The 18,385-nt window shown below is 41.7% G+C and overlaps 1 non-coding gene and 1 gene segment (V, D, J or C); both read right to left on the bottom strand.

Annotated features, from left to right (window-relative positions):
* Positions 1-765: 765 nt before the first annotated feature.
* Positions 766-3,898, bottom strand: LOC116902772. The segment is given in 2 exon segments: positions 766-1,286; positions 3,796-3,898. Coding segments are annotated over 2 exon segments (381 nt in total).
* Positions 3,899-13,893: 9,995 nt separating this feature from the next.
* Positions 13,894-14,037, bottom strand: LOC116904699. Its single transcript, XR_004388395.1, has one exon. It is a non-coding gene; the product is annotated as a small nucleolar RNA SNORA48 (small nucleolar RNA).
* Positions 14,038-18,385: the final 4,348 nt, after the last annotated feature.

The raw sequence follows: 18,385 nt of genomic DNA, 5'->3' as shown, positions 1-18,385 counted from the left end.
GTTAAATAAAAAGAATATGGTATTGACATTAGATTGTATTTTTCACCAAGCACAAGGTTTCTCAGATTATATAAATGCTTATGTGTATTCTTTCTTCCTTTTTATTGCGGGCTCTGTTTTAGTTAAGACTTGAACATATATATTTTTGAGGAGCATGAGTCAGCATACAGCATTTTTTCCTCTTGTTTGGGTCCTGATGGGTCTGGTTTCAGAAGAGATATTTTGTATTCATAGCACCGTTGGTTGATAAATTCAGTTCCCAGAAATGGGTGAACAAGGTTATGTTATTTGAAAAAACAACTCATATTTAAAAACGTAGTGAAGGCCTAAGAGCTGATGAAGCCCAGGTACTATTATGGGCTTCAACGTTTTTCGATTGCTTGCTCATTTAGGTTGTCTCCCCTTCCTGTGATAATGACTCCCCATTGCTTTGTCAAGGTTTCTGGAAAGGTTGAAACAGATTACAGAATATGTGCTTGTAAACACTGTCCTCCTTCAGGACTTTGGTGACGTAGGAGAAGAAAACTAGGAAGTATGCCTCCTCTAACCTACCATGGCCCAGAGAAATAAGCCATGAATAGTACTTGTGAACTTTAGAGAGGACTGCTATGTAGTGGACAACCAAGTAGGGCAAGGGGGAGAGTTTTATTTGTTGTTTAAGTGTGGTGGATTTCAGGGCAACTAAACATTCAACTTCTTTAGAAGAGAAACCAGGTAACAGGATAAATAACTGTTAACCACTATTTAGTAAGAAAGACAAAGATCTCAAGTGCAAAGATTCACTTTATTTAATATTCCCCAAATATTAGCATGATCAAAGCCAAGGAAAGGAAGGAGGATGAGGTGGGGAGGAGGTTTGGAGCACCGCAACAGTGGTAGGTCGCTTGTGGGGAAGTCTCCAAGACCTTAGGAGGGAAGATTGGAAGGATCTGGGGAGCAGGTGGCACCTCAGGACCTTTGGGTCTAACACTCATTCCTGTTGAAGCTCTTGACGACGGGTGAGGATGATGTCTTATGAACAACCTCACAGGTATAGAGGTTATGACTTTCATAGTCAGCCTTGGTCAACGAGAGGGTGCTGCTCATGCTGTACGTGCTGTCTTTGCTGTCCTGATCAGTAACACTGTCCAGGACACCATCTCGTCGTTCACTGCCATCAACCTTCCACTTGACACTGATGTCTCTGGGATAGAAGTTGTTCAGGAGGCACACGACTGAGGCACCTCCAGTTGCTAACTGTTCCGTGGATGGTGGGAAGATGGATACAGTTGGTGCAGCATCAGCCCCTGAGGAAGGAAGCGCAGAGCATGGTATGAAGTAACAAGGAAAATCAGTGCATTATGCATGTTATAGACATGTTATAGACAGACACACAGACACACAGAAAAGCACACTTATCCCTACAGATTAGGAACAATGAAGCCAGGACACATGTATACAGTCTTGTGGGTTTTGAGTTATTCCCTAGTCCCTAGCTACTTTAGAAAGTAAATTGGGTCTGACCCTTTGAAGCTATTCAGAGCCTTCCTTCTATTGCCTTTCTTCCATGAAACTATGTTCTTCTTCAGCTACAATAGTTCCATGCATCAGACAGAGATACCAGACCAGTTCATCTGACACCCCTAACACAAACATGTAAGGTAGGAGCAGAGATTGGCTTTCATTTTCTCCTGCCTATTCCAAGAATACTTTGATATCAGCCTCTCTATGGCTTCCTTTGGTGTGGCCAAGCTAAACTTACTCTATGGATGGGGCCTTAATCAGGGTATGTGTTTGGGTGGATGTCCAGAAACATTCTGAGCACTAACTAGACCCTGGTCTAATGGTTTGTAACCACATGGGACAATTTTTAGCCACACCAGAACAGGTCAACTGTAATCTGGGCCACCTGCCTGGGAGGAACTGGCTGGCTTCACTTCTGACCTTAAGCAGCTGCCAGATGGCGTCTCGGAAAGCCCCCTCTGTTGAGATGCCAACCCTTGAGTGACAGAGTGGTAGTAAAAATGAAAACTGAGAGTCCTTTACCAAGAAAAACAACAGAATTATGACCAGCTGTTTTTCCCCTTTAAAGAAATTAATAGTTTGAAACAGAGTTGACATTGTTTTAAAGTAGTTAAAAGTGGTTAAATAACTTAAAAGACTCTAAAGTAGTTTTAAGGGTTTTAAAGGGTCCTTAAACAGTTGCCTTTAGCTAGGGAAGGGTCAACCACAGAAACAAATTAATAAACAGTTTTCAAAATTACGGGATTATAGTAGCCAAGTTAAACATTTTTCTATCACAGAATTAAAGTATTAGGAATTTATATTAAATTTTTATTAGTCATATTTTTTTGTATGAAGAAAAATATCCTACCTAACCAGTTAAGACCAAGTCACAAATTTATCTTATTTTAACCAGTTAATATGAAATATAATTTTTAAACAGAGTTTAATGAGGGTTCAGTCAAAGTAGGTTTACCGTGACTTTTGCTGGTTGTAGATTTTACCTCCAAAAGACTACATGCATAAAACTTTTAATATAACACTGGCTAAAGCAGTTTTAAGCCTTTTCTAATTCCCTAATGAAAAATTAAGATATGGGAATATAAAGATAGATGCATTTTATTTCTGAAATCTCCAATAAGTTACCCTTGTTTTTCCTACATTAGTGTAGTGTCTGTCACATCTCTATTCTCTTCAGATTAGTGGCTCTGTTCCTATCACTGTGCCTCAGGAAAGTGGTCCACGCGGAGCAAAAGGCCCTACAGCGGGGTTCACATGGCCGTTAGCGGCAGGGAAGGGTGAACTCCAAATGGCTGGCGTGGCCGCGAAGTCACCCATTTGTAAAGAAGAGGTTGTGGACCATTTCAGCCCCTTGCTGGCGGCGTAAAAACAATTGATTAATAACTGGGAAAGTGAAGGGCCGATGTCTTATAAAACCGTGGCCATTAAAACACATAATTTAAACCCAAATTGTATTTCTAGTGTTATAATAAAAGAGATCATTTCAAATTTACATTCATGTAGAAATGAGCCAAAAAAGACCCTGAGCTGTCTGTAGAGAACTTGTTCCTACAGAGTCTCTCATTTTGACATTTTTGACAGATTTTAGACTCTAAGAATCGCGCCTCTTCTGATTATTTAGTAAGCCACCGTTTCTACGTGGCAAACAGTCATACTTTCAAACATTTTACTGATTTTTATTTCAGGGAATAATACTGAGTTTTGTAGTCATAAAATAATTAGGAGACAGAAGAGAGAAAACAGTCTAAGGCTCTCCTCAATCAACAATGCTATCCCACATTTAATACAAAGCTCAACACAATATTTGTGGAAACTCAACTTACTTCTGTTCTCAGAGCTCCAAGCCCCTATTTTCATCTGCACATTTTCTTCCTCTGAGTCATTCAGTTTATCTCAAAAGCTTTGCTTCCACATCCATTTATGCAGCTGATCTTGACTTTAGCCCTCTTTTATCTTGAAGTGTCCTCATTCCTCATCCCCCTCCCAAATCTCCCAGTTAAACTTCTAGAAGACAATGCTATCTGCAGCAAGACCCGGATCTCAATAACCACTTATGTTTACTCTCTGGTCCAGTCTCTTGGATGGTGACCACAGCATTAATTATTTCTCCTCAACTAAAGCCTCTTTTTGTCCTTAATCTTAATAGCGTGATCATCAGAAAATCTGACACGTATGCCATATCAACTGATAATGAGCCCTCTTCATTTTCTCAAGAATTTCTGAACTGTCTTTAATTCCTAACACGAAAACCTATGTCTCACACATAAAAAAAGATGAGAAAAATGTACTTACGTTTGATCTCCAGCTTGGTCCCAGAACCGAACGTGAGCCACAGTGAAGACTCTGACATATGCACCTCTACAAAAACCTGCCCGTGAGCTAATCTAACCAGATGGGCCAAATTCAGAGCAAAAGCCCAGCTCTTTCTTCTACATCTTCCTTACAAAACTGGTCTCACAAGTCTAACATGAGTTTTTTTGCTCAGCTTTCACACTGGCTGATCTTTTTCTGGGAGATCTTTTATTGATGTATAGGTTGCCAGGAATGGCTCGTTTATCCAAAATGCTACAAATTCACATAAGTTACCCAACAGAACCAAAATGTCACAAATAATTGAGCAAAAAAATCTACTTACGTTTTATTTCCAACTTCGTCCCTGAGCCGAACACGAATCACAGTGATTCATGTCAAAGCCCCCCTTTACAAAAACCTGCCTGAAGCCGAGCCAATTAGCCATGCCAAGTTCAGAGAAAAACTGTTTCTCATTCCTCCCACAATCTTACTTTTCTCCACAAATCTGACATGAAGTCAGTCTGTTTGCTCAGCTTCTACATTAGTTAGATTTTTGGTTCTCTTCTATTTAACTTTTGGGTAACCAAGAATAGTTATTCATCCAATATAAATATATATATATATATTGGATAAAGTCACACACTAACACAAAGGACAAAATGGGACCAAAACGTCACAAACGGTTGAGCAAAAATGCACTTAGGTTTTATTTCCAGTCTGGTCTCATCACTGATCATGATTTACAGTGATTTACTTTAACTTCTACCTCTATAAAAACCTCCTTTGGTAGACAATTATCCCTCTTCTCCTAATTTAGTTACTTTGGTTTAGAAAGCCTAAAAATTAGCCACTGGCCAACCTCCTTAACACCTGTCTGAGAATGGAATTTGCTACATCCCCGAATTCCCATTAAGGAAAACACACAACAAAGAACAAAGTAACAAGATTAGACACAGTGAACAATCAGTTGAGAAGACTACTTACGTTTCAGTTCCACCTTGGTCCCAGCTCCAAACGTGTACACACACTGGTATCCCTTGACTCACCCCCCATACAAAAACTGAGCATGGCTTTCTGAGCACTGAGCAAGGGTTTGTCTAGAGCAGGCTACCCTGCTTCTTTGAACATCTCTTAAACTACCACTTGTCCTAATTATTACACTGACAGAGAACATGTACAGCTTATTCCCAGCTTTGCTTATGGAGTTATGTATCTTTGTCCTGGAGAATGCCAGGCTCTGGTTTCAGAGTCAGATTTTATACATCACTTTTAAACATAGAAGCCACAAGACATAGACAATGTAAGAAAGAGAGTTTGGATTCTACTTACGTTTCAGTTCCACCTTGGTCCCAGCTCCAAACGTGTACACACACTGGTATCCCTTGACTCACCCCCCATACAAAAACTGAGCATGGCTTTCTGAGCACTAGGCAAGGGTTTGTCTAGAGCAGGCTACCCTGCTTCTTTGAACATCTCTTAAACTACCACTTGCCCTAATTATTACACTGACAGAGAACATGTACAGCCTATTCCCAGCTTTGTTTATGGAGTTATGTATCTTTGCCCTGGAGAATGCCAGGATCTGGTTTCAGAGTCAGATTTTATACATCACTTTTAAACATAGAAGCCACAAGACATAGACAATGTAAGAAAGAGAGTTTGGATTCTACTTACGTTTCAGTTCCACCTTGGTCCCAGCTCCAAACGTGTTCACACACTGGTTTCCCTTGACTCACCCCCCATACAAAAACTGAGCATGGCTTTCTGAGCACTGAGCAAGGGTTTGTCTAGAGCAGGCTACCCTGCTTCTTTGAACATCTCTTAAACTACCACTTGCCCTAATTATTACACTGACAGAGAACATGTACAGCCTATTCCCAGCTTTGCTTATGGAGTTATGTATCTTTGCCCTGGAGAATGCCAGGATCTGGTTTCAGAGTCAGATTTTATACATCACTTTTAGACATAGAAGCCACAAGACATAGACAATGTAAGAAAGAGAGTTTGGATTCTACTTACGTTTCAATTCCACCTTGGTGCCTCCACCGAACGTCCACCACAGTGGTAGTTCTCCATTGTCTGGCTGTACAAAAACCCTCCTCACTGAAGAGGAACAGAGCAGTGGGTCAGCTGCTAAAGCTTCACCCTCTCTCCAAGCATGCGTGGAAGCCCTTGGGCTTCTCTGACAGAGAAATGCTTGTTTTCATAGGCGAGACTTGAATTCTTAGAAGATAATATATTATTTTATATATACTACATATTGTATCTTTTTCTTTAGCAGTACATCACATAGGACTACTTATTATTTGTTCATTTAAAAATAAAGAAACGGACTGGAGAGGTGGGCCATCAGTTAATGGCACTTGCTGCTCTTCCATAGGACTTTAGTTCCCATCACTCTACACAGCTCACAACTGCCTGTGAATCCGGCTGCAAGGAATCTGACACTAGCTTCTGGCCTCTGTACCCATAAGTACATGGCATTCACTCACACACAAATAAAATAAGTTTAAAAAGAAGGAAAACAAACAAATTGAATAGCTAGTTCTTTGCAACTTTTCCTGGGCTGAGTAGGTGTGTATGTGGGGGCTTCTGCAAATTATAAACTTTATTTGATATTAACTTAGAACTCAGTAGCATCCCTTAGTTAATAATAACTAAGCACGTCTTTCTATTTGAACTTCTTTGCTTTAATGATGTTTCATAGAAGGTAATGAAATTATCTCTATCTATATCATCTATATCTATTTATCTATACCATCTATATATCTATCTATACTCAAGGTTCAAATCCTTTGGAATTGAGTTATGGATGACATATGAGACAACGGCAACCATCAATAAAGAGGAAAAATAAGCTTTTACTCATGGATTGAGCTGTTGTTACGGGACAGGTGAAGCTCAACTCTCATCAAGACATTCATGCCACCTTTGAAATTAGTGTCTCCATAGCAACCAATGAAAGACACTGAAAGCTTGCTTTGAGTTCCAGCTTCATTTACTACAGTTTTGTTTCTCTTGTAACCATCCATTCCCATCTTCTTCCTACCACCACAAACTCCTTACAATCCTACCATGGCCTCCACAATACAAGGCATCTCTGCTTCTGAACACTCTTTCCTCCCTAGGGTAGCTCAGAAAGAGCTGTCGCTCAAGATTCAGCTCCAGGAATTCTCTCTACCATGGAGTTGGCTTTATAGATAGGTTGTTAGGACTATGGATCCTGTTTGCTCTTAACAGCTGTTGGATTCTCTCTTCCATACTGGATAGTTAGATGTTTGCTATTTTATTAGCCAGGTTTTTGGGAATTCTGGTCCATTATATTTAATTGGTAAATGCTTGTCAGACATTTGCAAATTAAATTTAAAAAAGCAATTAAAAAACTAATAATATAGATCAATGATAGTTCAATACAGAAGGTTAGCACTGGCCACTACAACATTCAACTCTTTTAGAGAAATTGCAACTCTAACCAAGATTAGAGAGACCTGTTTTTTGTTACTAGGGGTTTTGCTAATCTGAAATGGCAGATTCTACATGTGTTTCACCAGAAGATGGAGAAAGAAAAATAATCAAATTGGAAATAGAAAGAAAAGGGAAATTTTCAATAAAAATTAACTATGTAAAATAGCTGATGATTTCAACCAACACACATCCTAAAGAGAATGAAAGTGCCTTTCTCTGTAGTTATGGAAGCGATAGCAACCATAAAAGTTGACATTTGTTGAGAACTTATAAATGCCAGACATCATATATGGATCATTATATTTAGCTGTCCATAAGACTCTGTGAGTTAGAAATTAATATTGTATGTATATGACATTAAAAAACAAAACTTAGACCTAAATCAACTGTTTGTGCACTTAGTGCATGCATATCAGAGTATACACCAGGGACAAATTCATCCAATAGGAGCAGCATCTGTGTGAGGAAGGAAAACCCCTTAGGCCATCCTGGGGTGGGAGATGAGGGCTAAGTGTGCCCAGATGTCTGTATAGACTGTGTTATTTTTTAAAAGGTGAAAAGAATAGAAATACTAAATATCCATCGATAGTATTTTGGATAAGTTAATTTATGTAGAGCACAATGAACACAAATCAGTTAATAAAAGGAATAATAGGTTTCTAGATATTTTCATGAAACTATGGGGGCACTGGATACTGTGTATGGTCTGACTGTAAAACGGATGCTGTGGTATAGGCTTCTTCTAGAAGGCAGCACAAGCTGCCTAGAGGCTTCCCCTGGGGCATCTCAGGGTAACTAAGGACACATTCTATCCTCCTGTCTATTATCTATATACCTTTACATTGCACATTAGTCAATTATTATTTTTGTTTATTTTAAATAGTTCATATTCTACATCCACTTTATAGTTGTCATAAAACCATTTTAAGTTGTGTAGGTGTGCAGAGACTACACTACTGAAAAATGTAAATTCTGAGAGGTTACCTTTTTTTTTTTCCTCAATTAAAGTTTTTTTAAATAATATCTTTAAACAGAGTTCAAAAACGGTAAAAGTCTCTCTGGTTCTGCCTAGGAGATAATTTTTTCCAGATAGAGAATGGGGGACTGTAACATGGGAGTGGACTGCATGAGCTGGCAGCACTAGAGAAACATCCCGGAGTCAACAGGATCTGGTTTGAACGGTACATGACTATAGCAGCAGACGATCATGATGAAGCTGTGTTTGGTAACACAATGGTGGCTGAGGGTTATGGGGCTGGGATCTCTACTCTAGAAGAAACCTTTAATATGGGATTTATTATTTGCAGGCAAAGGATGTGTCAGGAGCATTGATGAGGGTCTGCTGGGATCTATGATCCTGTAGAGTGTCCATGTTGGGTATTGATTGATCTATTGAGGAAAGGCTAAGTATCAATAAAAACAACCTGTGTGGTTCCTGGACTTAATGCACTAAGATGATGGGAATAGAATTCTGGGGGAAGCATTTCAATAAACTCATTCTTAACATTGCTTCCCACTTTACCCTCACCAAAGTCAAATAAATCCTCAGAGTAATTTTTTAAACTTGTTTGTGGAAGGGAGATAGAGAAAAGGAGGGAGAAGGAGAGGGAGTCAGTAAGCATAAACACACATCTTTCAATTACCCCAAACACAATTCACAAGCTACATTAGTGACATCCTTAGATATAACAATTCCAGAAACATGTTTTTGTTGTTGTTGTTATCATTAAGTAATTTTTCCATCACTAAACAGTCTTTTAAGGGAGGTTCTTTTCTTATGAGTAATAGAGAGGATTATCCTGCGTGTCAGAAACAAATAACTTTCTCTCTGCAAAGTTTGAGGGACGTTGGCTTCCCTACCTGGCACTGGAATATTCTTGTCAGCTGCCTTGAAGTCTCTGGTCCAATATTTTCTTTCCAGTTTCTCAGTCACAATAGAGTCCTAGGTAGTCAGTTCTTGCTTCAGATGGACTTGTTGTCTTTGGGTAGTAAATTACCATCATAAGAGATGGCTGGTCCTCTTGGCCAGAAAGGACGGAGACGAAGGAGGTCACTTGAGGATGAGGGCTTCCTTATGCCTGTTTCCACTTGTCCATGAAGACAGGCATGTGGGCACAAGTCAAGTTTTTTCCTGCGTGTGCATGTGTGCATGGCACAACATGGCACAAAAATCTGGTCCCAGTCTGAAAAATGAAGATGTGTCTCTTGTTTTCAGGAGGACATTAGGCTACAGCCATTTCACTTCACATGAAAGAGAAAACAGTAAGTGGGTCAGGGTTTACTAACCTCAGTGGGGCTAAGCCACTGACATTTACATATTTGTTGCTGTGGGTTCTGGCTTATTCTATTAGTGTGGTAAGCTGAATTCTGAGTTCTCTGTCTTCCTCTATTTGTCTGCCACCGACATATTATTTGGTTGTTTTTACCATTCCAGTTTTGTTCCCAAGGTGACGTGATTTGGCATATATGTGTTATATTCGAATGGCCTTCTTTGGATAGATCATTGAGGAAGAAGGTGGTAAGTTAGCTGGTTTGAAGATGCTTTGTTCTGTCCATAGATTTGTAAGGTTATTGGTGCTAGGTAGAGGAAGTTAAATATGAAGATCAATCTATAGGGAGCTCTAGCAGTAGTCCCTAGATAGAACAAAAATACAATCGCATGCATCCCTAGCATAGAGACGTAAGCCTACTAAGCTAAGTAATATTTCCAGGCAGGAATAACAAGGCATGAGGCCTAATTGCATCAAGATGTTCCAGCGAGGGCTGTGAAAACTGCCAGAGAAACCCTTCTGTTCATACACATGCTCTGGGCAGCCAAGGGTTGGGTGCATAACTATTGGCAGTGAAGTGAAGCCTAGGAACTGAATAAATTAAAGGACAATTAGAGATTGGCTGAGGTCTATGCACCCACTATAACCTCCCTTCCTAGCCACATACATACACACATATTCCCTAAAATACCCAAACCAAAACCTTCAGTCACCCTTCTGCCCCATAGTACTAAGCCAAGCTGAAGATAATCTTGAGGAGAGAAATGAGCATTATAGCATCGAGTTTGGTGTGGTTGTGCCAGAACTTCATTCTAGATGGTGTCTGGTCTAATTAAGTCCCACTGGGGTAATACATAACACACATGAATTCTACAGGTGTGAACTGGAATCTCAAATTACATCCTCCTCATCAGTACAGTTTGCTACATGAAATAGCACAAGGAAGGAAGGGATTCAAATCCCATGGAGAACAGACCGATTTTTAAAAATTGAAATGTACTTTTTAGTACACTTAGCATTTTTATTATTGTTAATTTTTTGGTTCACTTTCAGTAGTTTTTATTTTGCATTTCCTAATCTTCACTCTTGCATTCATATCCCATAGTGGCCTAGCTTTAGTTTGCATACTGCCTAGTTAGCTTTTGGGATTGTTCTGTATGCTTTGCCACTCAGTCTATTATTATAACTTGGTATTATTCTTCCCCTGCATGACTCATATTCTTTCTTTCTCATTTTCACTCATTTATCTCCTTCCATTTCCCATTCATCTTCTCTTACATATAGGTTAAGATATAACCTTCCATAGCTTAACAGCCTCCAAATGCCAGGGACCCTAATAGTACCCCAGCTTCCCCTCCCAGCTTCTTTGCACATCTTGATAGTTTCAAAGTTGATCTGGTATTAATTCCTCTTCCTATCCTCACTACCTTCTTTTCACTGTTGATGTTAACAACTAAAATCCTAGTATGCACCATGTTAGTCATTTTTATTCATTCTCCAGTTGTTATTGAAGTAACAGGGCTAACTGTTAATGGGCTACTGTGACTTTTGCCTACTACTGGACACATCCAGAAGTGGTGGTTGCTTTAGCAGTTACTATCCTACTCTGGAAGCAATACAGAGGTCACAGAAGACATCCTGGACTCCTCACTTGAGAATATAACATCTGAATTACGCACCTCAACTCTGTCGCAACCCACCCACCTCAGGCCTGTTGGTGAGCCTGGCAGTTTCTTCAGGGTTTAAGTACAGCCACTGATTCATGCCTGGTGTCTGCCTGCCAAAAGGATTGGACTGTAGATGCTGGATCCCCTGCAGTGTCTGCCTGCCTAGAGGACTGGCCTGGGGCTGCTGAGTCATATTTGGTGTTTGCTATGAGACTGAAGTGCTGTCAAAGAAGATTGAGCTCACCCCCAAAGAAATGCTGAACAGGTCCTCTTCCCTCATATCCTAATAACTGTTTTCTTCCACTACCTTTGCTGTGTGGTGGGCTAGAGGAGAGGTTGAACCCTTCTTAAAAGTAGGATACAAAAAATTTATGCCTATTGAAGCTCAAGCCACACCAGGAAGCAACCCCACCAGAAGAACAATAGATTTCTCAACAGAAACTTTAAAAGTCTGGAGGGCTTGTGATGATGATTTCAATAAAGACTACAGCTGCCTACTTAGGTCACTATACTCAGCAAAAATACTCGTTGCAAGTGATAGAAAAAGAAAAAAAAATCCCATGATAAAATCAAGTTAATGGAATTATGACAACTAAGCCAGTTCTACAGAGGATACTGGAGTGAATTATTTAGACTTAAAAGAATGATAAATATATCCAGAGACTAGATGGAAAAATAAGGGACATTAGAACAATAGTTAAATAGCCCCACTGATATCCCTTTACCCTCATATCTGCCCTTTGCTCTTGCAACCTCTCCCTCCCTCCTACACACAAAGAACAAAAGCATGGAAAACATCTCATCATGGAAACTGCAGTGTGTCACAGTGTGTTCCAAAGTGTGTCCCTCTGTCCACACATCCTCATTTGCAAATAGATCTCTGGCTTCTGTGTCACCATCAGTATCGGCTCCTTACCAGTCTTCCTTCTGGTTATCCTGTTGTTTCCCTGTGTCATGGAATTCCTACAGCTTTGGGACAGCAGAACTAACCCTTTCACTTGTCCCAACCCATTCACAGATGATATATATTTTGGGGTACATCAACACAGCCCTGGATCTGGGCCTGGATAGTGTCTGAGCTGGATAGCTCACTGGCTCTCCCCTATCTGTCCCACCAGGATGAACTCTCCAGTTCTGCTCTGGCTAGGCTACCCAATGTCACCATCGGCAGGAGGCCAAGTCAGCTCTCTTGTTCTCAAGCCATGGTCAGATCCTAGCCTCAGCTGCTGCTGGGGGTCATGTCTGAGTCTGAGGCTACACAGCATAGCGGCAGGGTTGCTGTTGATATCTGAGGCTCATGTCCCCCAGAAAACATGGGGACGTCCCTTTTCTGAGCAGGCTCCTAAGTTGATGTGAATGTCCAGGGGCTATGCATAACAGTCCCGCCCCTCACTGGCTGTAGCTGTCTATAGAGATGGCCCCTCCTCTCACCAGTTGTAGAACTTGGGAGATCAGGCCCTGGCCTCGCTCAGGCTGGCTCATCCACACCCACGCTTCCAGAGACAGCTCAGCTGAGCTGCCCAGTCAAGACACTGCACCCTCCTTCCTAAGTGCTGCAGCCTATAAACGGCTGGGACACCTCTCTTGCTCTCACACCTTCAGCTCTGTTTCACTCATACCTTTGCCATGAGGACTAGATCCACTGTTGCCCTGGTGAGGTGTTACATGCAGTGAGGGGCAGGGCTAGCTCTCCAGCCCCCATACCCCATGGGCCAGCTTTCCTAACTGCTGAAGGTGTCAAGTGGGGTTGGAGGGGAGAGGACATCATCAGTGTACACACACCATCTTGTAGCAGACTTGTCATGGGCCCAGCTCTTGGTGCTAGCTCACCTGTGCCCCGACCATCATCTTCAACTCTGCTGTGCTGTTCAGGTTAGGTGCAAGACCCACTCACCGGAGTGCTGCAGCTGTTAAGGGGTAGGGTTAGCCTGTGGTGAGGGGTAGGACAGGTCATCACCCGTGCACCTGTGCCAGCCCATGGCAGAAGAGTGAAGGGGTCAACTCTCCCACAATCCTGCCCTTGGAGCTGTTTCACTTACTGCTAGGGCCAGCTCCATTCTGCTACCTGGGCGAGGCACAGGGCCTGATCTTCCCAGTTCTGCCACTGGTGAGCGGAGGGGCCATCTCTATAGAGAGCTATAGCCAGTGAGGGGCGGGACAGTTATGCACTTCCTGAACATTCATATCGACTTAGGTGCCTGCTCAGACCAGGGACGTCCCTATGTTCTCAGATATCAACAGCAACCCTGCCGCTATGCTGTGTGGCCTCAGACCCAGACATGACTTCCAGCAGCAGCTGAGGCTGGGATCTGACCATGGCTTCACTTACAACAGACTGCTGCTGAGGTGCTCCACTTCTCTTTCTCTCTCATCTGTCCACCACGCACTCATGCATTGTGGTGGCTCCTGATGCAGGCTGGCCCCTCGGTGACATTCTCTGCGCTGTGTGGCATGATGGCAAGTTGTGGTTTTAGCCGCCTGTGCCAGGCATCCGAGGGAGGGTCTGTGGGTGGCATGGCGGTCTTCAGGTTTCTGTCCTCCTCTTCCTGGGCTGTGCTGGCTGGTGGTAGGCGGGACCCTGTGTGTCTATGGACCTCCCATGCTGTAGGTTTGAGGGCTTGCAACACACGGCATGGCCGAATTCAGATCTCTGTTTTCTTCCTCTGGTGCTGCACTGCCTGGATTTGATTTGATTTTTAGGTCTCCTAGGCATAAAACAGCTTAAGCCACCGAGCCAGACATCACGCTACGATGAACAAAGGACTGCCGTCTGCTCTGCCCCTGACTGATATTAGAACACCGCCACCAACAAGGTGTCCCTTCGTCCATTGCCACAGGTTTTCAGTTGTTTTCTTAATGACAGCCATACCGACTAGAGTAAGATATATACTGTTATTTTAGTTTTTATCTGCAATTTCCTGATGATAAATATTTTTGGCCACCTATATCTCTTCATGCAGTCCATTGTCTCCCTTATCGAGTGGAAGTTTTATACTTTGGTGTTTAATTTTTATAGTTCTTTATATATTCCAAGAGCCAATACATTGTTAAAGTACAGTTGGCAATGGTTTTTTTTTTTTTCATTCTGTAGCTGGACTATCATTATATCTATAGTTTCTTTTACTGTGCAGAAGCCATTTAGTTTTATGTAATCACCCTTGTCAATTCTTGAGAATATTTCTGTTGTTATGGAGGTTCTATTCAGAAAGTTCTTGCCTGCCCTTACACTTCAAAGTTTTTTTCCTATGCAGTTTCAAGTCTTCAGGTTTTAAATCAAAGCCTTTGACCCAACTTTGAATTAATTTTGTGCAGGATGACAGATATGGATCCAAAGGTAGTCCTTTTGGATGTCTAACTTGCAGCTTGTTTTTTTCAAATGCATGTTTATGTTTTTGACATTTTTGTCAAAAATGATCTGTCCACAGAAGTGCAGGTTATGGGCCCTCTTACAGGCTATTGGTCTATACATCTAAACAGATGGACGCACCTTGCAGTCTTTGTCATTATGCCTCTGTGGGATAGCGTTAGATCAGGTGATGTGATGGCTCTGCAGGGTTTGTCCTGCTTAGTCTCTTCATGGTCTTTTGTGTTTCCGTATAAGCTTAGTACTTGTTCTAGTTCTGTAAAAGTCACTAGAATTGTGATGGTTGCATTAAATCTGTAGATTGTGTTTGTTAGTACATTTCACCACAGTTTTTCTGCCAATCCAGGACATAGATTCCTCTCACAAAATCTGTTCTTTCCTGTGCCTTTTTGATGGAGGGTGTCATTCTTCCTACTCTGTATAGAATTTAAAAAACCATTTTCCCTAGTGTTGTCTTGGCTGTAATGAACTTGCTTACAGTTTGCTTGCCATACAAGTAACTTTGTTACCAATTTAGAAAGATTGCCAATGGTGGATACATCAATCTTGCTTAGATGCTACTCACTTTCTGGACTCAAGCCTATCATTCCATGCTTTCCTGGCTTTTAGGATTGCACATGAGAGGCTTTATGTATTCTGGAATTTGTGTCCTGTGGATGAGTTGGTGTTTTCCACCTACAGTTCCTAAGATTTGTTCTTTGCTTAACATTTTTTATTTTCTGATTATAAAAATGGTGTGAAGAGGTTTTTCTCTTATGAAGTCTGTTTAAAGTTCTGAATTCCTTTTGTATTTCAATGTCTGCTTCTTTTTCTAGACTTGGGAAAAAGGAAGATAGGGGAAAAAGGACTTGCCAATAATGAAAATGTCCACAAACGAAAACTAGAAGAGAAAAAGGTAAAACTTTAAGAAAAGTGTGAAATGATTGGAAGTACCAAATGTGTGTGTGTGTGTGTGTGTGTGTGTGTGTGTGTGTGTGTGTGTGTGTGTGTAAGAAACACAGGGATAAACAAGGGAAAAAGCAGCTAAGGGAAAAACTGCACTAAACTGTAAAAATGGATGAACAAAATTAAATGATTGTATGAAGAGAGATAACCGATAAACTATATATATTAAAAAACACCCAAATACAGTAAAAATCCAGCTAAGAGAGTACGGTGGGGGAAAAAGAACCTCACAGAAGAAGCAATAGAGAGGAAGACACGAGGCTGTGTTGGAGCAGCTTCTTCAGAAAAGCACAGTCATGGAGGAAGAGGGTCGGGGGAACTTGTGGGCTCATTCTTCCGTTTATGTTTCTGCTGAGTCTGTACTGTTTGGTTAGAACCAGAGGGCTCTTCACAGACCACTTGTTGCTGACTGGGGGCCACTGCTGGCCACACTGAGCTTTGCAGTCTGTCTTTAACCCTCTCAAGAGGGTGTCCATGTGGTGTTTTTAATCCAAGGCTGATCCCAATACCCCAATACCAGAGGTTTCTGCATCTATAGTTCAGGATGTGAATGCTGTGTGCCTGTCTTGAGGGCGAGACTGCTCTGCTTTGGTTAGCTTTTCTTTCGGGAGTAGCTTTTGCTCTCTTTTCCCCTATGGAAGTGTAAGTTGGAGGCAACGTTTAGCTGATTTCTCTGTCATTTTTCCTTTCTGCTCCATCTTTCTAAGTATTCTTTCACTTTTAAAATGAACTTCTGAAATTCTTCCTCTATTTTGCTCCTTGGGAAAAAGTCCATCTTGTCCCCTGACACACCTTTCTCAGCTCAGATAGAGGCAGTCTTCACTTTAATCCACGTGACTTGAAGTCCTCGTCTCCCCTGCAGTTCCCTCCCCAAGAACCTGCACCTTTCATTGACCACTCTACAAAGCTGAGTCACCAATTAGAACCCTGATACCATTACTGTTCCTATGCAGACAGGAGCTTGGCATGGCTGCCTCTGAGAGGCTCTACCAGTAGCTGACTGAGAGAGATGTAGATACTTACAGCCAACCATTGGACTGAGGTTGGGGTCCCTATGGATAAGTTAGGGGGAGGACTGAAGCAAAGGAAGAGATGGAAACTCCATAGGAAGACAAACAGTGTCAACTAACGGGGGGGGGGAGGGCAACATTTGCAATGTAAATAACAAGAACTGATAACAACAACAACAATAATAAAAAACTTCAGTAACTGTGGAGGGGTGGAAAATATGCAGGCCCAGAGCTGAGTTATCTTTAATTCCCTCAAATGGCCATTAACTGCCACTTGAGGCCATTTACTGCCCTCATTTGTGACCTAACATCTTTGTGATTCTTAGGTAAATCCTTTGAAATATATTGGATGAACAGTATCCTCATGTCAAACCCTGTGGATGTCAGATAGTTAGGTTGAAAATTATAGATTAGTGTTGCTCAGACCCCCTTTTGTATGTTCTTTTAATGTAGAGACTCATAATTGGCCCAAGCACTGAAAATAAGGGATGATTGAGTGTTCAGTCTTCAATGGGTCATTTGTGTCTTCACCATACAACGTTCAGGGAACACTGTGGAAGAAGAGGTAGAAAGAATAGAGTTGGAGGAAGGGGTTGTGCAGACCATCGTTGGGAACCAGATATGGCTGTTGCACTTATGAACTCAGAGCAGCTTGATTTCTTGCCTACAACCAGAAGATCTGGCCTGTCAATATTCCATCATGGGCAGGCGAGGGGCTTATGCAGCTCTTCTCTTCCTTTATGATTTATAGTCAGTTAAGGATTTCTAACTGGTTTAGTTGGGACCTATAAGGCCCCCACCCTTTCCTAAAGAACTTGTGGATTTTTAATAGTTGTTAGGGGATGGGACAAAAGTTTCTTCAGTGATATAGCCAATGGTAAGCTGCACATGCTTTGTTAAATAACCCCTAACCCAAGTTTATGTAAGTTACCTCAGCTAAACTCAATGGGTTATCAAAAAGTGTTTGTGGGGTTGTGGGAAGATGGCTTAGTGGTCCACAACACTTGCTGCTCTTGCAGAGGACCCGAGTTTGATTCCCAGCACCTACAGCAGGCAACTCACAACTGTTTGTAACTCTAGGTCCAGGGGATTGGATACATTTTTATAGTCCACACACAGACACACACCCATGCACATAAATAAAAATCAAGCTTATAAACAGACACATAGGTAACAGGTGGTGTAGTTCGGAAGGAGTGTGAGGGAGATAAGAGAAGGCTATCTTGATTGAAGGTTGAATATGATTAAAATACAGGAATTATGTGTATTTCATACACGCATGTCAAAAGAGATGTGTATGGGGGTTGACAGGGGCAGCGGATGGTGGAGATGAGTAAAACAGTCGTTAGGAGACCCATTACTCATGGCATCACAGAGGCAGGAGCTATGCATTCTTTTTTTTTTTATTATTAACTAGAGTATTTCTTATATACATTTCGAGTGTTATTCCCTTTCCCGGTTTCCGGGCAAACATTCCCCTCCCCCTTCCCCTTCTTTATGGGTGTTCCCCTCTCCATCCCCCCCCTTGCCGCCCTACCCCCAACAATCTAGTTCACTGGGGTCTTAGCAGGACACAGGGCTTTCTCTTCCACTGGTGCTCTTACTAGATATTCATTGCACCTATGAGGTCAGAGTCCAGGGTCAGTCCATGTATAGTCTTTAGGTAGGGTTAGTCCCCTGGAAGCTGGTTGCTTGGCATTGTTGTACGCCTGGGTCTCGAGCCTTCAAGCTCTTCCAGTTCTTTTCTGATTCCCTTCAACGGGGGTCCTACTCTCAATTCAGTGGTTTGTTAAGCTGGTGTCACGACTCTGTGTTTGCTGTATTCTGGATGTGTCTTCTAGCAATACGTAACTGAACGAAGTACAATGG

This window comes from Rattus rattus, chromosome 6 (genome assembly GCF_011064425.1).
Source record: "Rattus rattus isolate New Zealand chromosome 6, Rrattus_CSIRO_v1, whole genome shotgun sequence".
Taxonomy (NCBI): Eukaryota; Metazoa; Chordata; class Mammalia; order Rodentia; family Muridae; genus Rattus; species Rattus rattus.
This window is presented reverse-complemented; position numbering and strand designations above follow the sequence as displayed.